This window comes from Xenopus tropicalis, chromosome 7, assembly GCF_000004195.4.
Source record: "Xenopus tropicalis strain Nigerian chromosome 7, UCB_Xtro_10.0, whole genome shotgun sequence".
Taxonomy (NCBI): Eukaryota; Metazoa; Chordata; class Amphibia; order Anura; family Pipidae; genus Xenopus; species Xenopus tropicalis.
Genome location: NC_030683.2, coordinates 78826910 through 78853038, shown reverse-complemented (window position 1 = coordinate 78853038; position 26129 = coordinate 78826910). Strand labels below are relative to the sequence as shown.

General features: G+C 37.5%; 1 protein-coding gene across 7 annotated transcripts in view; it reads left to right on the top strand.

The window, feature by feature from the left end:
- Nucleotides 1–26129, top strand: part of arhgef12 (Rho guanine nucleotide exchange factor 12) — a 105854-nt gene that overhangs the window by 68915 nt on the left and 10810 nt on the right. For 4 of the 7 annotated variants that reach the window (XM_031905189.1, XM_031905187.1, XM_031905186.1 and 1 more), the window contains 19 exon segments: nt 90–195; nt 281–418; nt 1629–1661; nt 6495–6609; nt 6912–7017; nt 8275–8475; nt 8684–8813; nt 9043–9078; nt 9244–9398; nt 9890–10036; nt 11250–11335; nt 12457–12582; nt 14093–14207; nt 15059–15159; nt 15901–15978; nt 20400–20475; nt 24361–24528; nt 25304–25391; nt 25698–25793. In XM_031905189.1, the coding sequence (XP_031761049.1) occupies nt 90–195; nt 281–418; nt 1629–1661; nt 6495–6609; nt 6912–7017; nt 8275–8475; nt 8684–8813; nt 9043–9078; nt 9244–9398; nt 9890–10036; nt 11250–11335; nt 12457–12582; nt 14093–14207; nt 15059–15159; nt 15901–15978; nt 20400–20475; nt 24361–24528; nt 25304–25391; nt 25698–25793 (2101 nt within the window). 7 annotated transcript variants of the gene reach the window in all.

Sequence of the window (26129 nt, the reverse complement as noted above, 5' to 3'; positions counted from 1 at the left end):
TTAGTAACCTGTTTGAATTACTGTGTTGCAAACATTTGGTTTCCTGCTTTTAGTAGTCATTCTGCAATTAATCTTTTTCTACTTCTCAGAGAAAAGGAGACCAGAGCTGATTCCAGAGGAGCTACATCGACAATACATCCAGACTATGCAAGAAAGGCTCTCTGAGGATGTTAAAAAAAACTTGGAGGATTTTAAGTAAGCATGCCCTTTATTCTGTTTCTTATATTTTTTTTTTGTTGCTGCAAAAAAAATATGACTCTTGGTCCTTTTCCTTCATCAGGCAAAAGCGCAGCATGGGACTGACCTTGGCAGAGGGAGAGCTCTCCAAACTGGATGCAGATCGATTGAGAGACCGCAATACAATGGAGAAGGAAAGAGTCTGTGCAGAGCAGATTCTTCAGAAGATTGATGAAATTCTGTAAGTAACTCTGCAGGCTTTATCGGATAATCTTAAAAAGCCATTATTTTTTTAGAAAACAGCAACATATTCTGTTGCTCTGTACACAAGGGTACATAATTGCCATATAGCTGAACTGATACAGTATGCAGTCAGCACCCTGTAAAACAGGCAGAGAAAATGGGATCATCTTACCTCTATGCCCCTAGCTAAAGGTTGACATACTGTGGTAGCAAATGGTTAGGATCAGTAACAAGATCTTTTCATCACTTATTTTATTAATTGTGACATCACTTTGGCTTATATATACACTTTATGCGCATGTGTGTTTATGTGTTGCTTTGGTTATAGCAATGATGTTTGAAAACACCGTAAGTTTTGGTTGATAGTAAAATTTGCTAGGTTTAGCAAAGGATTGCTGTTTGCTAGTCCTTTGGGATATCAATCTTATAAACATTTGCAGTATCAATGAGTTAGAGAGTGTTAGAGATATATAGAGAAAACGGTGTCCTATTTGCAGAGGTCTGAGCATCAGTTATGAAAAACGTTGGGCACTATTCATATGCATACTGTATTAACAGATTCAAATTTCATATATGTGATGTTTTATGATGGTCAAGAATGCAAATGCCAAGTTTTGATGGGCAATTTTATTATTGAAAGCTTTGGTGACACCTAAAAATGTAGATAGATACATGTCTGGTTTGGCGTCAAAAGATTTAGATTGTGTTTACAAAAGCATATGTTTTTTGTGATTAATGTACAGTTCATTTTATACAGTGTTTTTATTAATCCTGTACATATTGGTAATTTTAGTATTCATAAAATCCTGGAACTGATCATTTTGATAGTGTGCCTTGGTAATCAAGAACATGTAGGTAAATAATATACTGTAAACTGCAAGCTTTGAGTAAGTTACCAGAAATGTAAAAACAGTCGCTAATTTTAGTAAGAGAAGATGTATTTACCCATTTTAAATTATTCAAAAACTAGCTTGCTTATTTAGGGGCTTGAAATGCACTTAAAATGCAGCAGTTTGTATTAAGTTGATTTAGAGGAATTTTATAAAATATATAGTATGTAACACGGTACATTTAAAATCATATTAATTGTTATCAAAGTAAGACATATTTTGAAAGCTGAAGTTTATCTAAAAAATAATTATGTATTTATTCATAATAAAAGTTGGCAGCATTATAACACACATTTTTATATTCTTCTCCTCTTTTAGGTTTTCATCACAGACTCCTGAAGATGAAAAGAGGTAAGATCCTCTCTAAGTATAAAATGTGTGTTGTGCATATGTCTTTTTCCAGCATTTTAGTACATTTTACCTGGGTTAGTAGACCTTTTACTGCTGTGTATTGTGAACAAAAAGAACATGTACTTTGCAGGTCTTGCAGATTTTATACCACGCAAGAGAAAATGTGTTTTTTTGTTTTTTTAAAGGATATTCTCTCTTTGCTGGATTATTTTGTCAGAGGGCTATGCCCTAATATGGGTTATGAATTTGGCTACTGCTTAGCAGCAATCAAGCTTTGTAAATAGCTTCCTTGTAACCACAATGAGAACTGTAACAAGTTGTCTCTGACCTGAGACTGTTGCTTGTTGTGACATTTACCATTGGTATCACTGGGGACTAATTTGTTTCCCTCAAGTTTTATTCTCTATTTCTTAATAGTGATGATTAAAAAATAGCCACTAGTTCCTACATGTCTCTAATTTTTAATAATGAAGGCTTTATCACATAGGGTGTTTCTTTGTGGCAACAGTGTTCTATAGCTTGGTGGCTGATTCATTATTGCAGTAGTAAATCCGTATAACATAAACTGAGCACTTTGATTACTGTTATATCATTACAAATAAATAGCTGCACACAATATCACTTAAAATTTGCTGTTCAAAGCAATATAAACTGCTGCATCATCAGAAAGGGATGAAAGTCTATATGCTGCTCAGTTTTAAGTTTTAAAATATTAAAATATTAATCTGTGTCAATGATATGATGCTGATTCTGATAAAATGGTTACAGTACGGGGTGGGTTCCTATCTGGATGCAAGCAGTAACTGTAGCTATTTATTCAGAGTTGGTTCCTATCTGGATGCAAGCAGTAACTGTAGCTATTTATTATAACTAGACAATATCAGCTACTTGTTGCACTTTAACTGTAGTTTTATGGTACAGAGGATGTGTTGTACTGGGAGTATTGCTAGAGTAGGAAAAATACTGTTGCTGCAGCACATACAGTGGAACCTGTATGGAGAACTATACCCTCTGGCACTAAAAGCCACCTTAAAGGAGAAGGAAAGGCTAATAAAGAGTTAATCTCAAGCTGCAGGCATACCTTCAGTTGTCTCAATAGTGCCCTTAAGTCTCCCCATATTTCTCCTGTTCAGAAGATCTGAAGCCAAACAGGAAGAAAAAAATGCTGAGCTGTGTAAAGAAAGTTCCCATAATGCCTCACTCCTGCACAGACACCGGGACCAAGTGAACATGCTCAGTTAGTTAGACTGTGAGTCAGCTTCCTGCTGATTGGCTCAGATCCACATTCCTAAGGGGGGGGGGGAGTGAGAGCTTAGCATTCTTGAGGGAGGGGGGGAGCAGGAAGCTGAAAGCTGCGTGTTTGTGGCAGAGGAAAACAGACACAACTAATCTTTTTACAGAGAAGTCAGTGCAGCATTTCTTTGAGTGCTTATGGCTGTATTTACATAGACCTTTCTGATAAAGCTTACTGTATATACTCGAGTATAAGCCTAGTTTTTCAGCACCAAAAATGTGCTGAAAAAGTCACCCTCGGGTTCCATGGGTCCCTCCAGACTAGCACCCTCTGTCCTTTGTGTGCAAATTAGGCCACTCGCAACCAGACCCTCCAGTGCCCTGGCCCGCTCCCAAATTCATCTTCATCATTGCACTTTATATTCTATATAAATCATAGTTTTGAAGGTTTTTAACTCTTTATGTTTAGCTTGGTTGCTGATTGAGCTAAGGGGGTAGTACTCTTAAAGTATCATTGTTGATACCATATTGTTTTTGTTGACCCATTGGTATTTATTTTGATTATTGAAACTTAGCAGTAGCTGCTGCATTTCCCACCCTAGGCTTATACTCGAGTCAATACCTTTTTCCAGTTTTCTCCAGTAAAATTAGGTACCTCTTCTTAAATTTGGAACGGCTTATACTCAAGTATATACGGTACTTAGTTTTTACCTTTCCTTCTCCTTTAACTATCACTGCCTTGACACCCTCACCTCTCCCTTATCGCATAATTTATAAGTTTAAACACTGTCCCTATTGCTAACCCCCAGCTAAAACTGCAGAGTAGCGCAGCAGCGTACGTGGCCATCATCTTCTTAGAAACTGAAGAGACTTCGGGTCTCACCGCCAACACGGACCCTGCTTGTGCATGCACAGTTTAAGCGGATTTTGTGCTACCTCCAACTGCGCATGCGCAAGCAGGGTTTGTATCGGCTGGTAGTCTGATTATCTACTTTGCAAGGACCACAGTTGTTACTTCAGTCTACCTGTTTGCACTGTTTAGCTCAAATAATAATAGAAAGCTTAGTTTTTTTTTTTTGTCACTAAACCAAAAAACAAAAGGTATGTTTAGGGCAAATTCATTGAACTTATGTTGAACAAGGGGGTAAACTGCCCCTTAGAACACAATCTTCCAATGAAATAAAAAGTCAGTCAGCAATTTGCATTTTCTCCATTAATTGAGCATTGGACATTTAAGGGACCTGATTGCTGAATTACACTCAGGCTCAAGAGTCCAGTTGGGATGCAAATTTACTGTATGTTACTCAGATTTTTATATTACCTCAGGGATCCCCAACCCGTAGCTCGCGAGCAACATGTTGCTCGCAGCCACTCTTGATGTTGCTCGCGTAGGTCTCCCTGCAGGTGTCAGTTAACCTGGTACATTATTGTCTGGAGCGCAGAAGAGATTAGCCCATATTTACTGAACTCGCTGCCGTCTTGTCTAGATCAGGATTGATAAGACAATCAGGCAGCTGGGGGCTGTACATTATGTGTCAACCAATCATAAGTCCACCTGGGTCCACCTGCAGGAATTTAAACAGTTGGAAAACTGCTCTGGCCATATATAGTGGGGACAGCCAGGAAGAACTTCACCTCGTTATCGCAACTGTAAGTATGTCTGCGATCTCTTTTTCTCCCCCCAGTAATCTCTAGTTGTGTTCCCTCACTTGCGATCCTGCCTCCTGTCCTATCTCTCCCTTCGTTCCCAGTTCCGCCTGCTCCCTCACTTGCCATCAATCGTGCCTCCTGTCAAATTCAGCAGTCAGCAGTCGGGGCTGGAAAGAGTCACGGAGAGATGTTGCGGCTATAACTCACTGCTGGATTTGACAGGAGGCACGAACGATGGCAAGTGAGGGAGCAGGCAGAGCTGGACACGAAGGGAGAGATAGGACAGGAGGCAGGATTGCTAGTGAGGGAGCAGGAAGGGCTCGGAACAGAGGGAGAGCTATGACAGGAGGCAGGGTCACAAGAGAGGGAACTGGAGGAGTTAGGAAGGGGGGGGGGGAGAGAAAAGGTTGTGCTGCTATAACTGACTGCTGGATTTGACTGGAGGCACAATCGCAAATCAGGGAGCAGGGGGGCTAGGAAGGAGGGTGAGAAAAGATCCTGATCAGTCCTGTGAACCTCCTGTAAAATCCAGCTGTTAATTATACCAGCACAATCTTTTGAGTTCCAGCTCCCCTCCACTGAATATTTTTTATCTGTTCCCAGCACAATACTTTTCTGGTAAGGCATCCTAGTGATCCCTTCTCCCCAGCCCATGCCACTGCTGTGCCAATTTTTTCATATTTCATATATTTCACATTTTCTGTTAACCATTACCTTTTTTCCAATCTTGCTGTACCAGAAATATGTTTCCAAAAAGTTCCACATCTTACATTCTTTTATTCCTTGTTCCTCTGTGCCCTTATCCTGTCCACAATCTCCTCTACCTGTTTGCTCCTGCCATTCTGTCCTATATTTATCTTTGCTGCTTCTGTGTGCCATGCTGCCTCCCATCTGTATCCTCACTACTCCAGTGTGCCATACTGCCTCCCATCTGTACCCTCAGAGCTCCAGTGTGCCATACTGCTTCCCATCTGTATCCTCAGAGCTCCAGTGTGCCATACTGCTTCCCATCAGCTACACCTCAGATTTTCAAAAACTGGCAGAAAACATGCAGTGCCAGATTTCACACTAATATTTTGATATTATATAACATTTTAATATAGTGTATATTATTATTATTAAAAATTGTGTTTGCGCTACTGTTCACGTATTGTGTTGCTCACGAACAAGTTTTGCAGCTGAATGTTACTCACGGGGTAAAAAAGGTTGGGGATCCCTGTATTACCTATATTGTAAAAGTGCCACTCACCAAGGTGATTAAAATACCTTTGTTTCAAGAGCAGTTATAAATGATATGCAATGTAAATAACCTATTAAATATAACCATGACAGACTACAGCTGGTCCAGGGTAATATGTATAGATATGTGTGTAACATTTAGTAGTATATGAGGTGTGTGTGTGTGTGTGTGTGTAAGAGTGTTAATATATGTCTCCCAAAGGGGAAGACAAATATATCTCCATGTTCCAGAATATATGCCTGCCTTCATTGTTGCACCCGCCATCATGTATCTGTAAAAAGCAATAGTATATGTTAAATTAGTTTGTCATTATTACAAATTTACTTTCCAAAATTTGTGAATGATCAGGGCAGGTTCATACACTATGTGACCGATACTATTTAATAGAAACTATCTGTTGGTTAAGTATTCATTCTGGGGGTATAGTGTTTCTTATAGTTAAATGCACACCTACCATGGGATAGCTGAATAAGTGTGCTTGAGGACCTAAATAGATTTCATAGATCTGCATTCTTTGTATACTTCTTGTAGATTGTAAGCTCTTTTGGGCAGGGCCCTCTTCACCTTTTGTATCGGTTATTGATTGCTTTATATGGTACTCTGTATGTCCAATGTATGAAACCCACTTATTGTACAGCACTGCGGAATATGCTGGCGCTTTATAAATAAATGTTAATAATAATATACTGAAAAATGCTGTTTATTCACAGCAATACCATACAATATGTGATTCTAACCTATATGAAGCATCTTGGTGTGAAAGTTAAAGAGCCACGAAGTCTTGAACAGAAACGTGGTCGAATTGGATTCCTCCCAAAAATTAAGGTAAATTAAGATATCTTAATCTTCCAGTGTTTTATATTGTCCGCATTAGTATCCATTAATGTCCAGTAGTACCGTAAGCTTTATATGCAGTTAAAAAAAATCGATAAAAAAATCCATATATACAGATATGTATATGCATATACAGATATCTAAGTAAATTTATATCTGTGTATGTACATATGTGTGTATATATCTATATACATATATACAGCTATAAATCACATTTGCACTTTGATGAAAACACTAAAAATATTGTCTACTTATCTGAAATAAGCAAACCTTCTGTTTTGCTCTTGTTTTAGCAAAGTATGAAGAAAGATCGGGAGGGTGAGGAAAAGGTGAAGCGAAGAGGGTTTCCCAGCATCCTTGCACCTCAGAGGAAGCCTAGCCGACAAGATAGTAATGCAAGTACGTATAAATCCTACCAGTCACATTGCAAATTGTTGTCACTAATTATCTAAATATTCCAACCCAGGACCTCAGACTATATGGCTAATTTGGTATTCTCAATAACTGAATATTTGTCTGCATGCTAATGAGGATGATGAGTGTGTATAAGAGAGTGAGCATGTCAAAAACTCCTCCAGGAACAGTACCAATCGTTATATGAAGAAGCAGCATATAAATAACTGGAATTCAGAATAGAGTGATTAAATAATAATGGTTAGCTCTAAAATATAGTTGAGAAACATCTATAATATCTCAGCCTATGTTGGCAGGTATATCACTGATAACCTGTGATGCAGATACTGCTGTTTAAAGGGATACAATCTTTCATTTAAAATGTAATGTTAAGTAAATCCAGCTAAAAAATGAAAAGGTAGTTTCTCAGTTTATATATGAAAAATGTACATCCTTGCAGTTTCTTTCCAGTCAATGTTTCACTGCACAGAATGAGTCTGAAGTGTATATATGTGCCTATTTGCCATGAAAACTCCCTCTGTAAGGCACTTACAGAATTATTCTATGAGTTTATCAGGAGAATACTGCATATCTTTACTTGGGCCTGAATATCCAGTTGGACATTTACCCTTATATGAGCATATGTGCTGGTCATAGTAAGGTTGCAGTAACAACCAAATAAGTGCATATTAAAACTCCATACACAAAGCAGTTGTGTCCAGATTGCTACTTACTAATCTGAATTAGTAAGGCACAGTATTCAGAGGCACCAGAAGAGCCATGGACTTTACATCTGCACTTACAGCCTCCAAGCTTCTAATAGCCAAAATGTTTTAGTGGAACTGGCAAGTAATTAACAGGTATATGTTTAGCAGCTATAGAGTCCTATATTTGATTTCCGCATGAGCAGTACAGGTGTATATTCAAGGAGGTTTTACTTTCTCACCATACATGTTTCAGCTTGTTACTTCTGTTTCCTCATACAATTAGTTCCAAATAAATTAGACCACACTGCGTGTGAATAGGTTGTAAACTTCACTGGGGCAGGGAATTATGTAAATGGTGTATAACCTCTTTAAAACTCTGCAGAATATGTTGGCGTTATGTAAATAATCCATTTTGCCATATAACTTGTACCATTGGCATGAATATTTGTGTCCCCCCCCAACTAGTTCGCCAAATTAATATGGTTCCCGTTAGGGAAAAAATGATAGAAAAACTGGTTTATTAACACTTTTACGATGTCTTGATTTTTATGTTCAGTTGGCAGGGCTATGGAACTTCAGCGGCCACGCCACCCCAAGCACTTATCCACATCTTCATCCAGTAGCCCTGAACCAGCAGATGGAAGTAGATTGCGCACTAGCGGTGGCTCCATTGAGGGTTCTGACACACCGTTCTCTCCATCATCTAATTTGGGTGCAGCATACACCTTTCAGGAAGTTGGCAGAGAAGTGGAAGGAAGTTAGTACCTCTCTTACAAGACAAATTTATAAGTTATTTAATTGCTTATTTTTTAATTGCTATGGAAAACATTAAAATACAGAGTTGCAGGGACCAGTATCCTTAAAACACATCAAATATATTGGTGCTATGTAAATAAAAGGATAATAATATGTGGAATTGTTCTACACTTACATTGCTATATGCTCTTGCTCTTTTTTTCCCACAGATTTTAGGTGTGGTGAAAATATGTCATCAGCTGATACCCTTGATGGTGGTACTCGCACATCTGGCCCAATATTTGACTTTCCATCGCCACCACTTGACCACCTACATGAAGAGACAGGTGAAGCAGACAGGTATGAGGACAGTAATTATTTGGAAAGAAATATGTGCTTCTTCGTTACATTTTATTATGGCAAATCATTATCTATTTATGGGACATTTCACTTTCTGAATGTAAGAGAGGAGCAGGGCACATCCATATAGTATAAAAAGAATATAAACTTTATTTTACATATCACTTTATGAGGACTGCGCACACAACTGTTTGTTCTTCTTGCTCATGACTTTTTATATTTTTAGCAGGTTTACTGACCTGGGAACACCAAAACCTTTCAGAAAGTAAGTTTTTCTTTGTGTTTTTGTTTTTTTGTTTGTTTTTTTTTAGCATTCTTGCAATAAATATATTTTCTTATAGGCATTTGTTTTCTAACTTTTACATATTTCAATACTCCTTTTCTGACACCATTTAAGTAGATAAATTACCTCTTTTCTTTCTTCACATAGGTTGGATAGCCTGGTTGTAGGTGACACTCAGAGTGAGGATGAGCACCATGAGATTGACAAGGAACAAGATCCACCCAACTGGCAGCAGCTTGTTAGTAAGGAAATACTGCAGAAACTTAAACCGCACGAGATCAAGCAACAGGAAGTCATACACGGTGAGTAATAATCACAAGGTATTGGAAAGTTTATTGAATTATACTAAAAATATATTGGTAACTTTGGAAAGTATGTAGGTGGGATCAATGAAGTCATGGCACTTATCAGGTTCTTTTGGTGACATCAATTGGAGAAGCTTTGCCTAGACTTTATTTTTGCTAGTGTTGGCTGTGGGCTGTAGGATTATGTGAGATGTGATGCCAGATAACATTTATATTCACAACCTTTTGGGTTCTAGTGCTATGCAAGCAACCAAAAGAATGGTCAGTGCACTTTTTCTGACCCTATGATTTGTTTGTTGATATTTTAGAACAATAATTTTTACCATGGGAAGGAAACTGAAAAAGTGTATTAAGAGAAATTTCAGTCATATATATTGAATTTTCTCTGACTATGAATTAAAATCTATCTAGGTAAAAATAAGTATAGATATTTTATTCCTATAGCTTCAGCTTCTAATTTTTAACTTTTCTAATTGATGCCTCTTTAGAGCTGTTTTACACTGAAAGGGCACATGTACAGAAACTGGGTGTTTTGGACCAAGTGTTTCATCAGCGCGTGATCCGTGAGAATCTCTTAACACCTGCAGAGACCCGAAATGTTTTCTCCAACTTAGAAGAAATCTTACAGCTTCATGGTTAGTGTAAACAGTCTATTCCAGCTAAATGCTTGTTTTTTCCATTTAAGTATTTAAATTATTTTGAATTTTATTATGAATAAAGAAATGCCACTAGTGTTCTATATTATAGAGAAAACTTAACCCCATCTAGTTTTTGCAATTTTACAGGCAGATGTCCACCCAAACACAACTTAAGCTTTTTGAAAAGTAAACATAATTTCAAGTAACTTTGTAATATAAATCAGTTGAAATATGCAGCCTTTTCATGATTTTGAATGTAATAATATGGTTACCTACGCCTGGCCCCCCGTTCTCCTGCTGATCTGGCGGACTGCTTTTAGACACAAATAAAATGTAACAGTAGATAGTCCACCCCCCAGCTTACATAGAATGGGTCCACCTAGTGAAAGAAGAAAGGAAAATAAGAGATTACCCACATTATCCATAACACAAGCAATGTCTACTGAAAAACTTTGGGAACCAAGGCTCTCTTTCATAAAGGCACATCACCAATTGGAAACCTTGGACATCCCCCCCCAAACCAGCAGTATCTTTGAACCTTTGATAATATTTTTGTGCAGTCTTTTTCCAACTTGTCCTTTCCAGTACTTCCAGTTGGGATAGGTTCCTTCTTGTGTTGTCTAACCTATAAAACTTATAAAGGCAGTCCCCTGAAGCAGGTCACTACCCAGACTGGATATGGATAGTGAAACATCAGTAAAATAAATGACATATTTTCAACTTGTGTCATAAGAAATGTGCTTACACAGGCCTTTTACTCACAAAAATTTTTTTTTATGTAATACCTTTTGCTATGTCTGTAAACCTAGCACATTACTAGTTCTTATAACTTCCTCAAGTGAACTCCTTGGTACCTGTATTGCAGAGCTTCTTTACCTGAAGTTTGATTATATTTAAAGCTTAGAGCATGTTAACTAACCTCCTTGCCAGCTTTAAGTGAGGTTAGAAGGATTGTATAATAAAGATAAAACATATTTTTATATTTTCATTTTGATAGTCATTGCTATTTCTTTAGTTTGCAAACCTGCTCCCACCACTGTTACCTTAACAATATCCAGTCGCCACAACAAATATATTCTTTTATATTCAAAATTCATGAATACCACTCATTCTTATGCAGACTTATCCTATGGCGGAATTTGTGTTGTGGGTAACTGGTTATAATGCTTTAGAATTTAGGTTCAAAATATTCTCTTTTCTTTTACTTTAGTGGCACTTAATGAGCAAATGAAAGCAGTAAAGAAGCGTTATGAAACATCTGTGGTGGAACAAATTGGAGATGATGTTCTGAACTGGGTAAGTGGTATAGTTTTTATTACTATATTACACTGTTCACATTGCAAATAATTCACTCCAGTATTTAGAATTTTATTCTTGAACCAATAAATGTATTTTTTTTTTTAACTGTAATATTTGTGTGTAGGCAGCCATATCTCAGTGCATTGTGCCTGAATATGAACTTTCAGAAGGAGCCAGCGCTACACAATAAAACTGCTTTCAGATAACCTATTGTTTCTCCTACTCAGTGTAACTGGAGGTGTCATGAGCTGTACTTGGATTATCACTATTAAGTGCTAGACTCATATTTACCACTAGGTGGGGCATGGGAACATTTTTAGCAATACAGGTGTGGGAGAGCTGCTATCCTGCTTCCTTCTCATTGTTCTGTTGATCATCTACTGGAGGGGAAAGGGAAGAGGTAATATCACTCCAACTTGCAGTGCAGCAATAAAGTGTGACTGAACTAAGTGTGACTAGGAAACTAAGAATATGTCTAGCCCCATGGCAAATTTCAAAATTAAATGTAAAAAAAAACTGTTTGCTCTTTTTAAAAAGGGATTTCAATGCAGGGTTCTATTGGAAAAGGGATGTTAACTGAAACCATGTTTTCCTGAGACAGAATCCCATTAAATAGAATGTCTGCTTTCACAAATCTTCAACCTTGTATCAAAGAGATGTACTTGTCTGTAAAAAAAAAAAAAAAGCTCCTGTTATTTTGGACATTGTATCTACACCCCACTAATATTATAGGTCAGTGCTGTCCAACTTTTGTCTTACCGAGGGACGGAATTTTTCTGGCCTTTTTTGACCACTCCCCCTTTTTAAATCGTACCCACTTCAAACCACACCATGTTATCACAAGACCATACCCACATTAATGGTGGCAGCGCCGCAAAAACCCAAATGGTTGGTGCTCACTGTAGGAGGATTACCCTTCATTCATATGTCACAGAATATAATGACAAAACAAACCCCACCTCCCACAAGCAGCATAGTGCAGGCAGAGTATGCCCCCACAGAGGGGGGTCACGGGCCGCGGGCCGCCAGTTGGACAACACTGTTATAGGTCATCTCTGGAAACGTTATTCAGTCTGGCCTCTATTTATGCATCTCATCAGAATTTTCTTATCCTGTAGTTCAGTGGAGCGGAAGAGGAGAAGCTAAAGCAGGCAGTGGCCACATTTTGCAGTAACCAGCCCTTTGCGTTGGAGATGATAAAATCTCGCCAAAAGAAAGATCTAAAATTCCTAACCTTTGTACAGGTGAGTCGAACCTTGTGGACTGTAACATTAAAGACGAAAAGGTCTGTGATCTTGAGAACCTAACACGGGGAAGGGGGAGGGAACTAAAGGCACCCTGTCTAACAGCACACTCTTATTTTTGTGGGGTTTTTTTTTTTTATTATTAATATTGATTAAAAAAAATGAACACATAAGTGTCCCTGCATTATGATAACTTTGTAAACAAATTTGTATTAAAATTCTGATGATCCATTATATGTTCAGCTCGGCAATATACATATTTCTACAGTATAGGCACATTGAAGCTTATGTATTTCCAGCTCGCAAAACAGGACACAAGGACATCAAAGAAACAAAAAGTTGTCTTGCTAAAGCAAATTTGTCTGATATATATTTGTTTTTATGCTGCCAATTTTTTAAGACTCAGAGGGTTATGTAATATATGGAACAAAGTTTGCTACTGTTTCATCGGTCACCTAAACATTTAATTGGTTGGCTGTTGATTACTGCACCTGAGAAAACTTTGTAGCTTCTATTACATATGGGGGTTAGGTCTGTAAGGCTTTTGATCAAGTATGTACCGTTGTCTAAAATGTTTCCACTTCCGGGGCATACCTACAACTCTGGGGCATTCCTGTTGACTAAATCTACATTGGACATCTTCTCAGACATATACCTGCAGCAGTTTGATAAAGAGTTGGGTCTCACCTGTTTTCCTACTCCAATTTAGTGTAAACCCTCACCTGTGCTTGTATCTTTCTGATGAACTAAGATATTCTGTGCTGTGATACTAATTCAGAAACTATGCACATTTGTGTAATTTTCAAGATGGCCACTCCTTGTAGAGCCAGCATGTGTTCTGCAGTGGAATGTAAACCACTACTGCAATACAGCACTGGGAAGATTAAAAAGCAGCTGCTTATAAAAACAAAAAAATGGACATAATTTCTTTAAATATTCCTCCTAAGCGTTTACCTACATGGATCTTCATTTCCTGTGTGGCTGTTATCCTACTTAAATAGCACCCATTTCCCAAGACCACAACTAAACGCTTTGTATACTCACATACTCTTTAAGGGATAATATAATCTGTTATCTCATCCTACTATTTTAGAAGTTTGGCATTCATTGAAACTTTAAAGATAAACCATATAGATAAACTGTGTATAGCCAGTTGAACCATTTAAAAAAGTCTGAAAAGATACGGATGATATCAGTATGGTCTGTACTTGAGAACTTTTTATTCAGAGGCATGTGAAAGACAAATATTTTACATTCTTTTCAGTAACCATCTGTTACAGGATTCTGGTTTGATAATAGGAATGACTTTGGATGACCCAACTAATGCAGGTGAAATGCTGGGTGGTCTGGTAGCTGCCGAATCACAAATTGTCCTTTTGACAGATTGCGGAGTAACTTGTCTGAGATTTAATTAGTGAAGAAGTGAAGTAAAAGATGTTTCTAAAAGAAATTAATGGGGCATGTGCATGTAATCACAGGCTTAATAACGATGATAAATGTGTCCTTGTAGGATGCAGAGAGTAATCCTCTGTGTAAGCGCCTGCAGTTGAAGGATATTATTCCCACTGAGATGCAGAGACTAACCAAGTATCCACTGCTGCTGGATAACATTGCCAGATATTCAGGTACTGTATAGCACTCATTCATAATCTCTTCAAACCTTGTGAACTTTCTACTTAACTATATCAGACTCTGTAATCAGTAATCGATAATTTGTAAGAAAGAGAATGGGTTTTCTGAGTGTGTCCCTTTCATGTTTTTTTTTTGTTTTTTTTTAATGTATTGGTTAATAGAGCTTTTCCAGCAGAATCCTGTATTTAAATCCATTTTTAAAAGTGCAAACAGATTTTTTTTTTTATATTTAATTTTGACATTTCAACAGGGGCTAGCAATGTTCTTTCCAAGGTACTTTCCCAGGGTGCCACAGCCATGTGACTTGTGCTGAGGTAAACTTAAGTCACTTTTTACTGCTACACTCAGGTTGGAGTGATATCACCCCCATCCCTTTCCCCCCCTCAATTGAGCAGCAGAAAAATTGGAAGGTAGCAAGATATCAACTCCCTGACACCTGTATTGCTAGAAGTGGGACATATGAGACTAGCACTCAGTAGTAAAAAATCCAAGTCCAGCTCATGATTCCCCCAGTTACACTGAGTAGGAGAAACAATTGTTTACCTGAAAGCAGTTCTAATGTGTAGTGCTGGCTTCTTCTGAAAGCTCAGACACAATGCACTGAGATGGCTGCCTACACACCAATATTTCAACTAAATAAAATACATTTGTTGGTTCAAGATAAAATTTTAAATGGTAGAGTGAATTATTTGATATGTAAAAAGTATAATTTAGAAATAAAAAGTACACCAAAAAAAATCATGACAGAATCCCTTTTGAAAAGGTTTATCTGAAAATCAAAAAAGTGAAAATTTCAAACTATCTAATTTATCACTACATTTACAAGATTTTTTTTCTCTATTAGATCGAGAAGATGAGAAAGAAAAGGTGAACAGAGCAGCAAACCACTGCCGTAACATCTTGGACTACGTAAATCAGGCAGTTAAAGAGGCAGAAAACAAGCAGGTGAGACTGACCATAACCTTCTGTTTAGCCTTCAGACAATAAAGGTAGTGTCTAATTTAAGATTCCAAGAAGGCCGATAATGCTCCTACTCCAAGGGGCATATTTATTATCAACCAATAAACAATTAGATTTAAATGTCACCTACAAGTTAGAAAAGAAATGCAAATCTGTGATTGGTTGTTATGGGATATACATAGAGGTTGGCTTACACTTTATAATAAATACGCCCCTAAATGTTCTAGATGTAAGTGGGAAGAGGACATGCAACCTGTCTGCTATTGTCATCAGTGCTATCATATTGACATGTTTATATCTTTGCTTTTATCCACTTCTATTTAAGATGTGTGCTTTTAGTGATGGTGCTTATTTTTGCATTTCTTTTTGCCGGGGGCAGTAATACTGTCTGTATGGGAGGTCATGACATCATCTTGAAATGCTTGCAAATACATGACACTGGAATCTTTTTAAGGCTGAGTGATGGTGGTAATGCTTGCAGCTCAGTCCATTTGATCTTTCAGATTCTCACTTATCTAGTCTGGTTAACATACTGAGCCTATTTCACCTGATAAATTTGGTGTCATCCTCTTATAGGCACAGACTTTATGACTTCTTAGAAAATGTAAATGATGCTATGGTAATTTTATATATAGTATATTTCAAGGGAAATAAAATTGAAGAACCAAATGACCATTGTCCATTTTCAGCATTTGGAGATATATTGTTTCTTTTCTATGTTTACAGAGACTTGAAGATTATCAACGCAGGCTGGACCTGTCCTATTTGAAGCCAGGAGAGTATCCCATGATAGACGAACTGAGAGTAAGTGCCACTTTTGACCTTTTAGAGGACTGGCACCCAATAACTGTGCCCAAGTTTAAGTGAATGCTTAATTGTTTTCCTACTGAATACAGCTCCATTATGCTTTGTTGGCGGTGTATTGAATATTACTGTCATACTGGAATAAACCAACTAGAGCAGGCGAAATCAATCTGCAGTCACATAAATGATTAGATACATTAATGTAAAAAAAAAAAAAAAAAGAATATTTGAGAAACATTTATATGTAAGAGCAGGGGGTTCCTCTTTAAGTGAAGATAAACAGAGGTCAAAATATCATTCTTAGCTTTTTACACACCAGAATTACCTGCATAAATAAAATAATATTTTATTTGTAGACACTGGGCAAACAGATGTAACATTCAAATTTAAAGACTATCTTTTCACTATATGGTGTTACTGGCCTTTTAGGTGCTTGGCCTTTAGTGAGCTGTTGTCTGCCTGTCGTGTACTTTAGGCTTTCTATTCCCCATAGAGTATGATTAGAAATAGAAACAGGCATAGGCATGGGCGTCCGCAGAAAATTTTCCAAGGGGGGGCAAGTAAGCTAGCATCATCCTGCAACAGATAAATATATATATATTTTTTTTTTTTTGCAGGATGATACTAGGGGAGGCTAAATATGGCCCATACACAGACTGACCTACAGCTAATGTGACACTTAGTGGATTCACTGCTGACGTAAAAAGTTAACCTCCCAACTACCTCTTGCCGTTCCCACTGACTCCCAGGGATACTGTACAAAAGTGCGGGTGGGGGTGCTTTTTTTTTTTACCCTAAAATGTTTAGTATTAGTAGTAAAAGTATTCATACGCGCACTTCTGTTAGGGGATCTGCAAACATTTGTGTTTGGGATCAGTTAGCTTAAAGGGGTAGTTCGCATTCGAATTCACTTTTATTTTTAATGGTTTTTCAGTTATTTAGCTTTTTGTTCAGCAGCTCTCCATTTGGTATTTCAGCAGCTATCTGGTTGCTAGGGTCTTATTTACCCTAGCAACCAGGTAGTGATTTAAACAAGAGATGGGAATATGAATAGTTAAGGGGCCTACTTGGAAAAATAAGTAATACAAAATTATAATAATAATAAAATTGTAGCCTCGCAGAGCAATATTTTTTGGCCCCCATTTGAAATCTGTATAGAGGCAGAAGAGAAAGGCAAATTATTCAAAAAAATTAATTAGGAAGACCAATTGCAAAGTTGCTAGGAATAGGCCATTTTATAACATACTAAAGGTTAACTTAAAAGTGAACCACCCCTTTAGATGTGTTTATGTTAGTTTTATAGCAAGAAAGGCAGTGGGTACTGACTCCCCATTATATACAGTGAGATGCAGTCCGTATTTACAAACCCAGCACATTATATGCCATGAGGAGCAGTGGGTACAGATGGCAGATATTCAGGCCCTGGCACTATAACACTGGCACTGATACACAACATTGGCCCCACTGTAACTTACTATAAATGAACAAAACAATGACAAAAAAAAAAAAAAAAAAAATAGTAAGTGCAAAAAACAACAACACATATATAAACACACAATGAGCTTTTTCAGAGGGAAAGAGTTAACTTACCCTCCATGTGTTAGGGTAGGGGATAGATTATAAATTAAACAATTTAATGTCAGCTAGTGATTCTTTAGAACTGTATAGTACCTGTGGGATGAAAACTGCAGCAAAAGTTGAGAGTTGGTTCTCAGGTAAAGTTACAGCTGCAGATTCATCTTTTCAGTCTTTATTTCTGTTTCCAGTTTGCAAAATCTCCCGATCCCTGTGTGCATCTGTGCTCTGATTGGTCAATTTTACTGTCTGTCAAGGAAGCTGTGCTCTGATTGGTGAATCCACAAGAAGAAAGATCCAATCGGAGCACAGCAAAAACGGGCTTGAGGGGAAAGTGCAGAAACGGAGTAAGGTTTTTGGTTTTTTTGCTACTTTTCCAGGGGGGGGCAAGTGCCCCCTCTTGCCCCCTTCTGTGGACGCCCATGGGCATAGGATGCATTTTGATTGGGGTATTTTTCACCTGAGTACATTGGAATTCAAGACTTGTGCACCGTTAACTTTACTTACACATAGTTATTCACTGGCTTTATTAGACTGTTATTTCAGAGGCAAATATTTTTCCAGATCATGGGTTATTTTGAGAACTGATAGAAAGGATTTTAAAGGAAAAGTAACACAAAAATCTATTCTACCCTGCCCCAATAATTGCCCTATCCTGCAAACCATTTATTATTTAGAATGCTGTAGTACAAAATACTTGTTAAAAGTTGGCTTCCGGTCATTTGAAGAAAGGCGATACGGCAATGCAGGTATCAGGGGAAGCGTCCACTATGCGGCGATCGATTGATCAAGCCTAGCCTGACTCCTTCCTATACAGAAAGAAGGCTAGGCTCGATCAATCGGTCGCCGCATAGTGAACGCTTCCCCTGATACTTCACCTGCATCAAATGACCGGAAGCCAACTTTTTAACAGGTATTTTGTACTACAGCAGTGCTGTCCAACTTCTACGGTGCCGAGGGCCGGAATTTCTCTAGCATACATGGTGGAGGGCCGCTAATGGAAGCCAGTTTTGACCACTCCCCTTTTTGAAACCACACCCACTTCAAACCACACCTATTTTATCACAATGGTGGTAGCGCAGCAAAATCCCAAATGCTTGGTCCTTACTGTGGGGATATCAACCATCATTCATATGTGAAAGAATTATGTCATATTAAGATATACCCTTAAATTCCATATGCCTCCTCCTCCCCTGTGGATAGCAGAGCAACCCCCAGTACATAATTACACACCTTAGGAACCATTTAATGGCTATTTCCAACTGCTAACAAACTCCCACAACAAACCCCTGCCAGGTTCACCTCCCACAAGCAGCATAGGGCAAGCAGAGTATGGAACACAAAGGCAGCATTCTGCCTGTCCTATGCTGTCTGTGTGTGCCATACTCTGCCTGTCCTACCCTGCCTGTGTGTGCCATACTCTGCCTTCCCTATGCTGCTTCTGTGTGCCATACTCTGCCTGCCCTACCCTGCCTGTGTGTGCCATACTCTGCCTGCCCTACCCTTCTTGTGTGTGCCATACCCTCCCTGACCTATGCTGCCTGTGTGTGCCATACTCTACCTGCCCTATGCTGGCTGTATGTGCCATACTCTGCCTACAGTACCTATGTCTGAGGTGTGAAAAAGTGAACAATGGGAGTGATTACAGCCTGAGCCTGAGGTGTGAACACTGCAGGGGGTGAACAATGCAGGTATTAAAAGGTGTGAAAAACACAGGGGATTACATTTTTAAACAATACAGAGGGATTACAGCCTGAATCTGAGGTGAGAACCATGCAGGGGGCCAGTTAATCTCAGTACTGATACCATTTAATGCTTACTCAAAGGTAAACCATCAAAGCAGCCAGACAGGTGGGGGGCCACACAGAGGGGGGTCGCGGCCCGCGGGCCGCCAGTTGGAGAGCACTGTACTACAGCATTCAAAATAATAAATGGTTTGCAGGATAGGGCAATTATTGGGGCAGGGTAGAATAGATTTTTTACTTAAAAAATTGTTGTGTTACTTTTCCTTTAAGAACGACCTCATGGAGAAATAGCGCCTTCTAAAACTGTGTAGATTTATACAGTAAAGTGTGAAAAAGCTTCATTTGAACAGACCTTGTGTGAGATAAAGGAAAAGGTAGAATTTTTATAATTTGACAATGAGTGTTTTCAGAAACCGTGGTATCAACAGTTTTATTCAATTCAGTTTATTTAACATTTTGCACATCTAATATTTGTTGTTACTTTTTGTGTCTATATCACATATTGTGTCTCCTAGATATGTTATACCGATTTCCTCCACTAGCAGTTGAATTGGGTTGTTTTGTGTTTCTTTTTGCTGCTTTAAAAAAAACTCTTAACAGTCAAAATGTTGGTTTTGTATTAAATTCAATATGAGAATGCGGATTTTCTTTAACACACAATCATTTTTAGAACTGGTGTTTTGTTTCAATTTATTGACCATAGTTAAACCATTAAAATATAAAGACATAGTTTACCACTGTACAGAGAAGTGTATATATTTAACATACAGTACTGTTTTTGGGGCACCTTGATTGAATATGCTGCATCATCAAGGTTTCAATTCAGGGATATAATTATCCTTTTGTAGTCTGCAATGCAAAAGCACATAGTTTATATACATAACTACCTAGAATTCTTGCAGTGTATTTACCCATTAACATCCTTCCTTTCCATTCTGGATGAGTGTACAACTATTCTGAATTTGCTTGATACTCAGCAAGGATGTCTCTGTATCCAAATATTTACTCCTTTATTTCAAACATTTTTGTCCTTCTGCCAAATCTCATGGTGTATCACACATGAGCAAATGAGACATTTTGATGTTATCTTTATTCTAACAGAATCTAGATTTGACCAAGAGAAAATTGATACATGAGGGGCCTCTGACATGGAAGGTTAATAGAGACAAATCAATCGGTAAGTCTGCTGTGCCTATAGATAAGTAAGTGTGTGTGTGTGTGTATATACAGGTAAAGGACCCATTATCCAGAATGCTTGGGACCAAGGGTTTTCTTGATAAGGGGTCTTTCCGTAATTCCGTAACAGGATTGTTTTGTATCCAATAATGATTTATATCTTAGTTGGGATCAATTACAAGGTACTGTTTTATTACTATAGAGAAAAAGGAAATCGGTTTTAAAATTCTGAATTATTTGATTAAAATGGTGTCTATGGGAGATGGGCTTTCTGTAATTCTGAGCTTTCTGGATAACAGGCTTCCAGATAAGGGATCCCATACCTTTATATACATTTTCATACATACATACACTAAAAATATCTTTAAAAAAAAAAAATATCTATAAAATTTTTTATAAATGATTATATAAAAAATATGTACACAATGGGCCAGATTCAGTACGAATGCGTATCACGAAATGCTATAGTTTCTGAGGGTTGCAAAAGTCACGAAAATTGTTTGTTTGAATACGACGATTTCGTACTTACAATCCGAAATTTTCCTATTGAAACGATCGTTTGCAAATGGCCGATAGTCACAAAAATTTTCGTATCCGAACAAACGTAAACGGCGGGAAAACCTTTCTGACTTTGAACCTTCAGTGCATGATTTTGGAATCCTCCCATAGGACTCAATGGCACTCTGCAGCTCCAACCTGGCCCAAAGCTTGAATGAATCCAAAACTTTCGTACTCGTTGCGACAAATACGATATTGTCACACAATTTGAAAAAGTTGCGCAAATTAACAGAATTATCACCGAAAATATGCAAATGTTGTAAACTTTAGAAAAAATACACATTTTTTGTATTCGGACCTGTCGTACTTTAATGAATGTGCCCCTAAAAATATCTGCAGCAGCGCTTGGGGGAGGAGAAAATAATGCTAGCAAAGAAATGCTAATACCAGCTGATACTGGATATAGGTGCATTTTTGGACCATCTTTGTGCAGTGACCGTGGATGTCTCTATACTTTGTGTATCGGTTGTTTTTTTTTACACTTTATAGATGTGTTAATAATAATTATAATAATAATAGTACACACATGGGGTGATATCTGCTGGCATTTCCCACTGGTGGAAAAATGCACGCTGTCGGGGGTCTCTGTATGCAAAAGCTGAGTTGGCAGGCGAGAAATCCATATGCGCTATTTTCATTTTGGGGTCAGTACATACCGCAGATTTTGGTATATCTATGCATATTGGGCATCAAACTGTTCAGTAGACCTTAGGTGTTCCTATTTGGGGTGATTTGCCTTTGTACGCAAGAAATTGTGTGAGATAAATGCGACAAACTGCAACATTTTTATGCGATTTTCTGAAATGTCATAAAAACCACTAACTTTAGGAAAGCTTTACAGATTGGTACTTTGATGTAGAAAGGACTCTTTACCCTTGTTGGATTTGTCAGAATGTGTACTTTCCAAAAATATATGGGTTTTTCTGTACAGTTAGGGGGTCTTACGGCACATAATACACGGTCATTGGGCTTTTTTGCAGAAATTGAGTTGGCAGCTGAGAAAATTAGTATGCACTATTTTCATTTGGGTGCCTCTGTACACCACATACTTTAGTAAATCTTTGCACATTGGGCATCAAACTGTTCAGTAGACCGCTGGCATTCATATTTAGGGTGATGTGTCATTATACGTAAGAAATGTTGTAAGATAAATATGGCAAATTTACAACAATTTTAGGCCTTTTTCAGCAAAGTCATAAAAACCATTAACTTTAGGAAAGCTTTCCAGATTGGTACTTTGGTGCAGAAAGTCTTCTTAACCCATGTTGGATTTGTCAGAATGTGTACTTTTCAAAAATATATGCTACATTTCTGCAGCTTCTACCCCTCATGAAACTGCCATGTGTTTATAAATTAGGTTAAGGTAAGCCATAAAATTAGTGTGCACGAGGTATATTTGGGGGGTCTCTTAAGTGCCATGTGCTTTGATAAAACTGTGTACAGTGGGCATCAACCTGTTCAGTAAACCTCTGGGGTTCATATTTAGGGTGTTTTATCCTGTTACCTAATGCTACGTGGGAGATAAGATGCTGCAAAATGGAAGTTTTGAGGGGATTTTTGGAAATTTCATCAAAATTGCCAACTTTAGGAAAGCTTTGCAGCTTGGTACTTTGGAGTAGAAAGACATGGGTACCCATTTTAAATTCGGGGGGATGTGTACTTTCCAAAAATATATGACTTTCTGGGGTGAATGTACTTTTTACTAGCTTTATCCCACATATAATGATGTAAATGTGTTGATTTTGCAGAAGCTGAAATGATAGAAATTATAGATCATATTGGGGGTATATTCATATTGGGGCCCCTACATGCCACATACTTAGGTAAACCTAAACATATTGGGCATCAAACTGTTCAGTGGACCCCTGACATTCAAATTCATGGTGTTTTATCTTGGTACCTAATGATATGTGGGAGATAAGATGCTGGAAGCTTTGAGAGGATTTTTGGAAATGTTATCAAAATTGCCAACTTTAGGAAAGCTTTGAGGCTTGTTACTTTGGAGTAGAAAGTCATGGGTACCCATTTTAGATTCGGCAGAATGTGTACTTAACAAAAATATATGACTTTCTCGGGGGAATGTACTTTTTACTAGTACTAGTACTTTTTACAGACAGTTCTACCTATTCTGGATTCCCCAGAATCTGTTCTTTCTAAAAATGTATAATTTTCTGGGATAAACTTTCTGTTAGTGGAATTTTTGGCCTTGAAATCTAAGGTATGCAGCTTTCTGGAGCAGTGCTTTGGACATTTAGAAGCCTATATGTTGTTGCAGAATTGGAATTACACAAAAATTCCACCATATTTTAAAAGCTTAGGTTGTCCTGAGAAAAACAATATATTGTTTTCCTGGGTAAACTAAAAGTCCCCCCAAGATAAGGCCCCTAAAGTGAAACAGTGCAAAATGTTCAAAAACTGTCTGGCAGTAGAAGTTCCACTTTGGTACGAAACGGCTGGCAGTGAAAGGGTTAAACTTGATATTGACCACCCAATTAAACAAATAAATCAAAACCATAATGCATATTTATTTATTGAGGAAAAGTATTCTTATTTGATTATATATAAGATTCTCTGTTCATATAAAGTAGAATTGGATGAGAAATCGGATGTAAGTGTAAGAAGCTATGCCTTATTTAAAGAACAGCAGCCTGGGTCCTCATATGCCTGATGTCTGATATTAACAGTAGTTTTATGGAAGTGCCATGACACACAATAGTTATTGATGCTCACCAGGCAAAAAAGGTAACAAAACTTTTTCTGAACAGTGTACATTCTGTGGTTTTGAGTAAAAAAAAACAAAACATTGTTGTCCAATTAAAACATTGCCGCCTGTATACAGGTTGCTTAAGACCACATGGATAAGATAGAAGGTTATTGGAAGAATGTTTTCTGGCTTGAATAAAGAGTTTTATGTTTACGCTTAGCACACACCAATGTATTTGACCTCCATGTATGAAGAGAGACAGCTGAAAGGGGAATATTTTGAAAGTAACTGGATTATTTTAGAAACAGTACAGAATTTTTAATTACTTTTTCACAGTACATCCCCTTTAATGTTCTTTTCTAACATGGAACCAGTCTCACACAAAAACCTTCACATTTCAGCGAAAAGATGAAAATGTCAGTGTAGGGTTAGTTATTGAATAAAAGAATAAAATTGATCAAGAATCTAAAAGCTTTTGAAAGGTATTATTCACACAGCCTTTATATTTTCCAGTTTAGGCTTGCAATTTCCAAATTCACATTTCAGTGGATATTCTTTGATATTGCTTACCTTTTGCAATAATGCCTAGATTGTTGAATGTTTTTTGCTCTTTGATATCTGTAGATCTTTACTCTCTGCTGCTAGAGGACATTTTGGTTTTACTTCAGAGACAAGATGACAAGTTGATTTTGAGGTGTCACAGCAAGATTCTGGCTTCAACTTCAGACAGCAAACATATCTTCAGCCCTGTTATCAAACTCAACACCGTGTTAGTACGGCAGGTGGCAACAGGCAAGTCGCAATGTAACCAGCAATTCTTTATTCTAGGAGATGCACAACAGAAGTCACGTTGTGGATAGGAGACAACTTTAGTGTGGAGGAGGCTGAAGGGGAGCCTAGAGGAAGGGAGATGTTTATTTGTATAGAGGCTTTTCAGTGGACTTATGGTTTGTTTGACATTTGAAACAGGAAGTAGAAATAGACTAGGTTTTCTTTCAGATATTGCCTCCTTTAGAGCATAAATCAAAAAACATAGTGTGTGTCCAGCACAAACCCTATTCCTTGCACCAGTGTTAAAAAGGGTATACTGTTCCTTTAAGGCTACATCACATTTCAAGAGGATGCTATGCAGAATACCATTGCTGCATTTTAGAGCCATCTAAATAACAGGTTTCCATAGCATATCTTTATAATTAAAAACATGGTTGTTTTTGCTGAAAACAATGTCTATGGCTTACTGAGAATGTACCTTGGAGAAAATTTTTATTTTGTCAAAGTGATATCTAATTTTAAACTTATGTATTTCTCAGTACACCATAAGCTGTCTTACCACACCTGTTCCAACTTTATAGCCTTTAGGGTTATACCCAACATAGATATAACTGAATTGGTTTCTGCAGTTCCACCATTTCTTTTTTTCTAAGGTTTGGCATGTAAATTGCCATTTATTTTTCTGCTCTGTACAGTCTCCTCCCTATGCTATTATATTCATATGATGTTTTGATTTTTTTTAATGGTATTTATTCCCTCTTCTCTGTCAAATTTCAATTACTGTTTCATTTAACAGATAACAAGGCATTCTTTGTTATATCCATGTCAAAAAATGGGGCACAGATTTACGAGCTCATTGCCAACTCTGTTTCCGAGAAAAATGGGTAAGTTAACCTGTTAACCTGTGGGATAACGTTAAACAGGTCATACAGGGAAAGGTGTGTGATCTCTCTTAAAAACATTCCTTTATTAACCTCCTACACACTTATTCATCCCTTTTTAAACATTCTAGGAACAGGTGACTTTTGCTAGCATAATGTAGGATATGCTCTGCCCTCTCTTCTGTTTTTATTTATAAAAATCTAAAATAACCATTACACAACGTTAGGGTAAAACATTAAGGCACCAAGCAGTTCTAATTTTAGTATATGCTTTGAGCTGATATAATTTCACATTCCTTTTACCATAAGGTGGCAAGACCTCATAACAAAAATGGCTGCAACATCGAAGACTGAATATCCTCAACCTACTCAGTTACAACAGACTGCCCCAGAGATGGTCAGCGAGTGAGTATGCAAGAATTTTAGGTGTAATATTTTAGTGCTATGATTAATAGTAGAATAATTTGCTGTGCTTCATTCATGCTGTCATTTTATCATTTCTGGATTAGCTACTACTAACTGAAGTGTTCTCCCCAGAAAAAAGGACAATCTTTTTTTCCGTATTTTGGCACAAAAAGATACAAATCCCCCCAAAAAATCAAACCTTAGTAACTGTCCCCCTTAGATATATTAAATCCTGACCCCTATCTTTAAATTCAAATAAAATAATTTCAGAGCACTAGAACTGTAAACAATGGTGGATCCTAGCATTCTAATACATGAGCCTGATATATTAGAAAA